At 35.2% G+C, this 9,264-nt stretch overlaps 1 protein-coding gene across 2 annotated transcripts; it reads left to right on the forward strand.

The window, feature by feature from the left end:
• The first annotated feature begins 921 nt into the window (after positions 1-921).
• On the forward strand, positions 922-4,961 carry LOC103716734 (acyl carrier protein 1, chloroplastic-like). 2 transcript variants are annotated; one of them, XM_008804860.5, is made up of 4 exons: positions 922-1,080; positions 3,326-3,436; positions 4,130-4,255; positions 4,595-4,961. In XM_008804860.5, exons 1-4 carry the CDS (start codon positions 1,015-1,017, stop codon positions 4,721-4,723), a joined length of 432 nt encoding a protein of 143 aa, XP_008803082.3. In that variant the 5' UTR covers positions 922-1,014; the 3' UTR covers positions 4,724-4,961. The 2 variants fall into 2 exon arrangements, with proteins under 2 accessions (XP_008803082.3, XP_008803083.3); XM_008804861.6 differs by having other exon boundaries at positions 4,133-4,255.
• The last annotated feature ends 4,303 nt before the right edge of the window (positions 4,962-9,264 follow it).

The following is a 9,264-nucleotide window of genomic DNA, read 5'->3' on the forward strand; positions in this document are numbered from 1 at the left end:
AACACAATAGGGATTAATGATGATAGAGTCTAGAGGTGCCCAATAATGATTGGGGTAAGGCTGATGAACTGCATGACCACAAATAGGGTTTAAGACTTTCTTTTTGGAGGGTTGACTAGAGATCCATTAAATAGGCCAGGACACTCCTCTAGGGTTGATAGATCCATGTAAAGAGCAAGAAAGAGAGGAAGAGAAGAGAAATAAGGAGAGAGGAAAGAGAAAGAGAGAGAAGAGAGAAGAGAGAAAGAAGAGAGAGAAGACTCTTTTCTTCTTTTTCAAAATAAGGGAGTGCTCATATCTCCTTTCTTCTTTGGACTAGAGGTGGCGGCGGCCAAGACGGCTCAGTCCTTATGACAGCAGCTGGCTCAGCAACATCCAATGGCAATTGTGGTCGACCGGACGAGAGGAAAAAGAGAAATACCAAGAAGAAATGGGTGGACGAACCACATCAAGAATGCCCTAAATCGTGGCCGACTAACTAACCCAGCTAGGGGATCTTCTTTTCTAGCCAGTGGAATAGAAAAAGCTAGTTTGAGATTAAAGCTTAGACAAATTGAGTTGATGTGGTCAACGATTGAAAAAAAGGATCAGGAAGGATTTACTACTAGATAACTAGTAAAACTTTCTACAAAAAGTGGACTAAGTTTGGACCCATTGATCGGGCTTCCGCCCTACCCAAACCTACTGGCTTGATACCTCCATAGCCCTCCGTAGCTCCTAAACCCACCAATCCTTCCGAAATCGCACTCATATCTTCCTATTTTTACCACTAACCCAGCCTAATTTAATCGTTAGTCCATAGAAGTTCCGATGGCGTTATAGTCAATTTGCATCCTCACGTGCATCGCGTAATTGAAGTCCTGTGGGCCCCAAAGCGACACCCTAGCCCGCCCTCCCTATATGTAAGAACGGGGACCGCCTCCAAATCGCGCTCTTCGTGCTCGTCGCCCCCGGTGATAAATCCCCTCCTTCGGATTTCTCCCTCTCGCCTTCTTTTTTTCTTCGGATCGATTCATGGCTTCGATCTCGGGGACGGCGATCGCCACCTTTGCTCGGCCTCAATTTTCCGCGCGGGCTCAGGTATCGATCTCTCTGAGCTCCCTTCTCGTTCGATCTGTTCTTCGTTTCTTTCCCGTGCTAGGATCTGGTTTTGTGGATGAGATTTAGGTTATCGATGGCTGATTTGTATGATTTGGGTTGGTATAGCGCTGATCTGTTGATGGTTTGGGGTTTTTATTGGTTAATTTCGCTATTTGACGATTTGATAGGCTCTTCTTTCTGGATACTGTGGATTTTTGGGTTTCTTCCCTTGATTCTGTTTCAGGAAGCCGCTTTTTAGTTTGATTAAAGGGATTTCATTATCTTGAGGTTTTAGAACTTAATGGCGTCGTTCGTTCTACCATTTAACTTTTTTTTTGGTTCTTTTTGACGGTCAGTTAGATAGCAGATCTATGATGGATACTGATGGACGTGAGTTTTTTCTCATTGAATCATTCCTTTTTTTAAGATCCGGAGGCATGGAATGTGTGTGTGTGTGTGTGTGTGTGTGTGTTTTTTGCCTTGATTTGAAAGGAAAAAATGGTTTTCTTTTCATAGTGGTGCGAGCAGTTTCAGAATCAGATGAAAAAAAGAATTTTTTTTTGTATGAATACCCTCCTAAATATCGAATTTTGCATAAATACTCTCCCAAAATTGATATTTGCATGTATACCCTCATAAAATATTTGTTTTACTATTCTACTCTTTTTTTTTATCCTTATTTTTGCATATATATCCATGCCATTTAACCACGTTAAAAAATTAACGGTTTCAAGTTAATATGACTAGAATACCCTTAATGGGTAGATGTCCAAAAATAAATAATTATAAGGCGATCATGAAGGACAAAAAAGTAATTTCAAAAATTTATTTTATTTTTAATTAAAATAAATATAATTTTTATTAACAGTATTAGAAGAACCATTATATTAGGGGCATTTGTGTAAAAATAGTGTTTTATGAGGGTACAGAAATAAATATGAATTTTAAAAGGATACTCATGCAAATTTGAATTTTTAGAAGGGTATTCATGCAAAAAAACCAAAAAAAGTCATGTTTACTTAAAGATGACGTTTTTTAAGCATGCAAAAAGATGCCTGATATCCAGTTTGGAGGCCATGCCTCACCATGAGTTTTGAGGGGATGAGTTGATTATCACCGATTTCTTTTTGTTTGTTTATAAAATCAGTTTGCGAAGATTTTGTTGGTAAAATCTGGATTTAGGAGCCTCAGAGTTTCAACTGTTACTTGCTGAATGGTAAATTTGTTTTCCAGAGAGACATTATATTATTTCATTATTTTTTGTTTTTAAAAATTTCCTTCTATGCGTGAGATCTCTTGCATGAATAGCAATCTTCTTCTTCATCTTCTTTGTGTGTTCACTATATCTAAGGCCCACAGGTTGAATTGCAAGAGAACAAAATTTATCTTTCATGAGACTTCCTGATGCATAACTTGGTGGACTCGTCTACTTCATGCATGCTTCTTGCATCTTTGGAACATTAGATGCTGAATATGTTTTTAACCAGAGTCTAACAGAGCCTATAAGGAACTAAGGATGATAGTGTATGATTAATTAGCGAATGCAGATTTCAATTTTAGATTCTCTGGATTAGCTGCTTTAGATTTGATCAGACTCTTGTGGCCTTTCTAAAGTTGCTTTTAGCTTGCACAATTGCAAACTGAAGAATATTGTTCATTTCTCTTGAAGGCTACCACATTGCCTATTACCTTGAGTGTATGTTTATTTTGTTTTTAGATGGATGTTATTTCCTAAAGTGGTTTGCTTTAATCATAAATTTTGTAATTTCTTCAAAATGTTTAGTTTCTAAATAAAGTGTTTATTAAGAAGGATAGCAGTTTAAAGAGTGATTAGAAGTTGAGGGAAAGAAAGTCGTCATTTGCAAAAGTTTTCTAATCAGAAAGGGATAGTTAAGATTTTGAGCGTCAATTGTTCTTGGGATTTCACCATTCTTCAAAGCAGGCCCAGTCCCAGATGAATGTAAAGTCAAAATCTTTTTTCAAAATTTATGCAAAATCACTTGTAAGCTTGATAGTGCTACACAGTTAAATATAGGCCAGGTGGCATGACCTACTTGATGTGATGGCCATAAACCATTATTCAGTAGCAACTGTTGTTGCATTTGTACTGAATGTTTCCTATAATTGAAAGATTCCTTGTAGAAGAGTCATGGCTGAACATGTTTTGTTCCTTTTCCAGCAAAAATTTGATGTTTTAATGATTTGATGGTATAAACTGAGTGTGGATAGTTGTTGTGTTGTGCAGGTTGTGAAAGGTTTTTCTGGACTGAAATCTGTTTCCTTTTCCATTCAAAGGAATGGCTTTCCATCGGTTCGGTTGCAACCAGCCCCACGACGCTTTCAAGTATCTTGTGCTGTATGTATCTCATAACCAGCAGCTTTTCATTTTTTTTCCTTCATACAGTACTGAACATTATTAGGTGTTTAATTTTTAGAGAGAATACCATTCATCAAACTAAATCTATGGATAATATCTTGTTCGATAAATTGTTGGATTTTGTTTTTGCATTACGGCACCATCATTTTATATTTCTATCAAATATAGGAAAAACATACCTGTATGAGACATACTTTACGACATTGTTAATACGTGCATTTTCTAACCCTTTACCCATGTGTAGCCAACTTATGTAAGTGGACTGATGCCTTTTGTTACCCTTTCACATGTGCAATGGAGACATTCATTCCTATCATCCATTATTTTTTGTTAGAAGGGCCTTCTATGATATGTATTGCTTTTTGTAGATGAAACCATTGCCCATAGTTTCTGCCAAGTTTCGTACTGTCAAAGTGTTCAATTTTTCCCATCACTATCAGAAACTAGGGCTTGATATCTTCTTCTGCTTTATATTTTTGCTTTCATGCTGAGGGCATATGAAGTAGCAGTCTCCTGGATAGTGCGTGTCATTTTATCCTGCACGCAAACAAGTGCCTTGATAAAATTTGTGCATGAACTCATTAGTGTAGGCCACTGTGCGTATGATGATGTCAGGTCATAGTAGTATTGCTGTGATGATTTTGACAGTAATGTTGACCTTGATCTTTTAAGCAGGCAAAACCAGAGACTGTGCAAAAGGTGTGTGAAATAGTGAAGAAGCAGCTGGCGCTGTCTGATGATACTCCTGTGACTGGTGAATCAAAGTTTTCAGCACTTGGAGCTGATTCACTTGACACGGTACTGTACTATTCATTGTATTCACTTTATTTAATCATTTTGCAGAATTTATTTTGTTATATTGTAAAGTCATCCATACTTGAAATCTTGCGTACATCAATACTATTTTCTTGCCAAAATTTGTGGTGCTTAATTCACTTCTTTGATCTTTTTATTTTCGAAAAAAGTACTCTAGCAGTTGACACCAGAAAGCATAATCCCTGCAATGGAGTCTTATAGAAGGATTGAATGTCCACATCTCTGAAACTAGACTTGAGTAACCATTTTTCTTGCACATTTTGGACTGTTGAGCATGCTTTTTCACATATTCCATTGTGAAAGTCTATATTTCTTCTGTAGGTTGAGATTGTCATGGGCCTTGAGGAGGCATTTGAGATCAGTGTTGAAGAAGAAAGTGCACAGAGCATCACAACAGTGCAGGATGCTGCTGATCTGATTGAGAAGCTTGTGGAGGCAAAATCTAGTTAGATGAATAAGAATGCTCAATTTTCATCAGAAAAATAAAAAGAATGTTGAAGAATGGATGTGTTTTTCATCTAGCAAATTCCAAGTGTCCAGGTTTTGCACTTTGCTGGCTATCTGTCCATTAGATGGATTAATACTTGGGGTTGTTATCAAATTTTACTTTGTTGTTTCAAACTGCTAGGAGGCCATATCGGTCAGATATTCGGTTGTGTTTTTAAGTTAATATTTTCTGTTTCCATGACATGCACGTACCAATTACATTTTAGGAAAAATTATAGTGTCACCCCTCCAACTTTTTGTGAGAAATATGTTCACATCAAAATTTTTATTTTTTTCACTTAGATCTTAATACTTAATTTTATGCCGCTAACGGAGTGGGCAATAGACCACAATATCTTCTATCTTCTAGAGGGTGAATTTGTTCTTCAGATTTTTGTGTCCAAAGTTATTGCATCTTTTTTGGAGAATTTTACCAAACATTTCACGCGCATGCATTTCAAACGGTGATGTTGAAGCTGAGATTTCAGAGCATGGCCGCATGGGTAAGGATCTGTTAAGTCTTCTTGGAGGATGAGTACTGAACCAATTTCTGGCTATCTTTGGGATTCATTTATCAGTGCTAAATTTATGTTTATAGTCCTTTAATTCATGCAAAAATACTATTGTTGTAGGGAAACAACCAATCAAAGATAGAATTCGTCCACCCAAAACTCGATCTTTTAGAGCCCATATTTTGATTTACCTTCTTTTTTTGATTGAAAGGGAGGCTATGCGATTTCGAAGAGCTTTTGTATGCTTTGTCACATGAAATGTCACTTTCTAATGTTTATAGACATGAGATCAACCAAAAAGGGCATGGCTGTAGAAAAATATAATTTACGTAGATATACATAAAAATTGTAAGTATAGGAAAGTATATACAAAAGATTCTCACGCTACCCTCTGAATTGTTCAAGTCCTTCAACTTCCATTGTTCTATTCTTTTCCCCCTTCAACCAAAAGATACATTTTATGTATTTACTACCCAGAGAATTATAGATTATTGAGCAGATGATGGACATCTGAAGGATTGCTATGGTTCCTTGCAAAATCAAGACTTCCTTCAAGGTGAAGTAAAACCAAATATAAATGAGATTCTAAGTCTTTACAACCCTGCTGCACGCAGGTTCCTTCCTCTATTCCTTTTCCTTATCAAATCAATGCCTTCCTGATTCCACCATGTTATCCGTTCTAGCATAAATATTTGCCAGTCCTTAATAGCTCGTGGCATTATAAGCTGGGGTGAATAATGCCATATTGCTTCCATGCAATTGAGTTAGCACCAAAAGGCATGCTACGAAGTTTATGAGCTTCCTCTTTGCCTACCATCTCTACCAAGCATATCAACAACACAAATGTAATGTTCTGAGCTGGGGTCAACAATGCCATATTTCTTCCTCATGGAGTGGAAATTATCCATGCCTTCATCAGCTAGACCACCATGGCTGCAACTGGTCAATAGGAAATAAATGTATAGTGATTGAAAATTCTTCGAATCTAATGCTTACTCTGCTATCTTTGAAGCTTTTATACTATGCCCATTTTGCCCAACGCCTTGTATCACAGAATTCCATGAGACCGCATCTTCTTTGGCATCTCATCGAGCACCTGCTCCAATTCCTTGCTCAATCCATGACTCTCCACTCCTCCCATACTTCGTCATCTGGAACTCGAAAGCCCAATAAGAGTCGGCGGTCGACGTTGAGACCTCGGCCGTGATCGACGTCACAAAGTTGGGTGGGCGGTGGCGGCGGTGGAAGAGCAGGCAAGGAAGAAGGAAAGCTTCCCTATGAGTTCAGTTAGCATATAGGAGCTTGGTCCTAAATTAGTAGGAAGGGCATTTCAAAAATAGGAGATATATTATCACATGACAATCACGTGCTCATGGTTTCAACAAAGAGAGATGGCCAGGCTGCAGTATAGTCAAAAATTAAGTTTTAGGATCTAATTGGAAAAATTAAAATTTTTGAGGTGAAAATATTTTCGTCAAAACTTGAAGGGTGTTATTGTATTTTTTTGTCCATTTTATTAATTATGAACTCCAAGAATGACAAATAATGTGGAAATATTTATAATTTGATGTTATTTAGTGGATTGATTTTTGAATTGATCTATCATGTTCTAAGGACTTTTGTGCGAATGCTCTAGGATTAAGAAGACATCCATGTGCGAATTTTAGAAACGCAAGGGCAATCCCAATGTCCATTGCTTCAAATTTAAATTTTAATTGAAATTGGGTTATGCTCTGTTATATTGGTACATTGTCTTATTTTTATCTAATATCTAACCCAGCCAGCATCAGTGGGTAAAATAAGTTTAAAATCTAGAATGAAGTATGGCTATCTATTTGGTGTGTTTAGGGGGCAGGTTGCATAATATATCTTCTTGATATTTTCTTGGTAGATCACAGGTAATTTGTGGAAATCATCCAAGATGTATCTTTATGGCTGAACTAACTTGAACCTAAGATTTCAGGTGGGTGAACTGTTCTGAGTCTCTGAACCTAAGGTTTTGGAATACAAAGCCAAGCATAAATCAACTAGAAGCCATCTCTGCCATATGAAAAGTTGCCTGCAATTGTAGACAATAAATCTTCAAATAGTCTTATGCTCACCAAATAGTTTTCAGAAATAGTCCTAAGTAGTATTAATATTGATAAAATCCATGTCAGCTATAACTATTTTAAGAAATAGTTACATTGATCAAATCTATGTCAACTATATCTATTCCAAAAAAAAGCTGTAATAAGGTATTGTTCCCACCTTTTTATTGTGTTTCCAGAAATCGTAACCCTAATGAAATCAATGTCAGCTATAACTATGCTAAGAAATAGTTAAATTCATCAAATCTTTGTCAGCCATATTTATTCCAAGAAATATCTGTAATTAGATAGTTTGGCCATCTTAATTTTATTCTAGATCGAAACATGTTCAGCCCAATGTAACTCCAGAACTTCCAATCAAATATAAAACTGCGTTCGGTTTGATTGTAGAATAAGTTATTTTGTGAGGAGGATCCCAGAATAAGCTAACCCAGATAAATAGATTTACTTACTATTTACTTCTTTTAGTTTGAAATAAATTACTTTATCATATAGGATTGAGTAGTTCATTTGAAAAAATCACTCTACTTACTTTTCTTTTTATTATGAAAAAACATTTTACATATTTTTAAACGTTCATTTTATCCTCAAAGCAAAGGGACTGTTTGTTATTATTTGATGAATTATAGGAAAAGAAAAATGTGACTAAGAAGGTTGAAAAGACCATAAGGTTGATTTATATCAAGATCATTCCCCTCTTGATATAAATCAACCTTATGGTCTTTTCAAGTATTGTATGATAGAAGGCCTCTAAAGTAGCACATCGATTGTATATAGAGACAGCGTTAAGAGCTGAAACAAATACTAACAAACTCCCCTTATGTTCTTTAATAGCCTAGCAATTGAACCCTTCATGAAATGGATGATATCCTACAGTTCACACTTTTGGGAGGTGTTTCTCTTGGTATTTGTACTTGGATAATTCCACAAAAATGTTTTCCTTTTTATTTTAGATGAACATAAATGTATGTAACATTTTTGGAATATGGCCTAAATGAATCAGCTCAAGGCAAGCATAACAAAGTTGCCTTTAGGATTTGTTTGATTGGGGTATATTAAATTAAGAAGTAATGTGATGATTTTTGGAAATTATCTATCTGAAAAAATGATTGCGGGGGAAAATAAATTTCACCATGTTTGGTTGGTAAAAAAATTACTCCATAAAATGACATCAGATGTAGATTACTATGTTTGATTGGAGGTAATTTTATGAGAAAATATTACCAAATTTTTAACAAAAGCCCTTGAATTAATACTTCAAATGATGTTTTTCCTGTTCAGACCATTTGGCCATTTATGGCCCACTTAATGAAGGCCTGCAATATAGTCCATTTTGTATATTAAAATATATTTATACGATTCAACAATTTTTTAAAATTTATTATATCTATTAGAAAAATATATTTATACTATAAATAAATTTTAGTATTTTTAATTTTTTATCGGGTAAATATAGTTAAACACAATCATACCATTAATTGATTAATTTGGAAAAAAATAAAACATTACATAAATAGTTAGAAATTTGGATTTAGCACAATCGTTTTGAGTAAGGACTATTGTGGGATTAAAAATTAAAAAAGAGCATTTATGGGTTTCAACTAAAAAGGTAGGAATATTTTTGTCGAACAATGACAAATCTAAATTACCTTCGCTCCGTAATTTAATATGAAAACAAAAACTATATTTATGGTAGTATTTGTTTTACTTTCTCTCTTGATAAATTATGTATAGGATCCACTATTTATTTTACCAATTTTTTTATCCTCTTTTTGTACCAAATATAATAATCTGATATAAAATTAATTTTCTCATGCCAGATTATCCCCAACTCTAATTAAACGAAACTTTACAATCTATTCATGATACTAACACCATATCTTCACCATTATAATACTTAGCC

The sequence above is a fragment of the Phoenix dactylifera genome, chromosome 8, assembly GCF_051530095.1.
Source record: "Phoenix dactylifera cultivar Ajwa chromosome 8, Ajwa_hap1_PhDact_Kaust_v1.1, whole genome shotgun sequence".
NCBI lineage: Eukaryota > Viridiplantae > Streptophyta > Magnoliopsida > Arecales > Arecaceae > Phoenix > Phoenix dactylifera.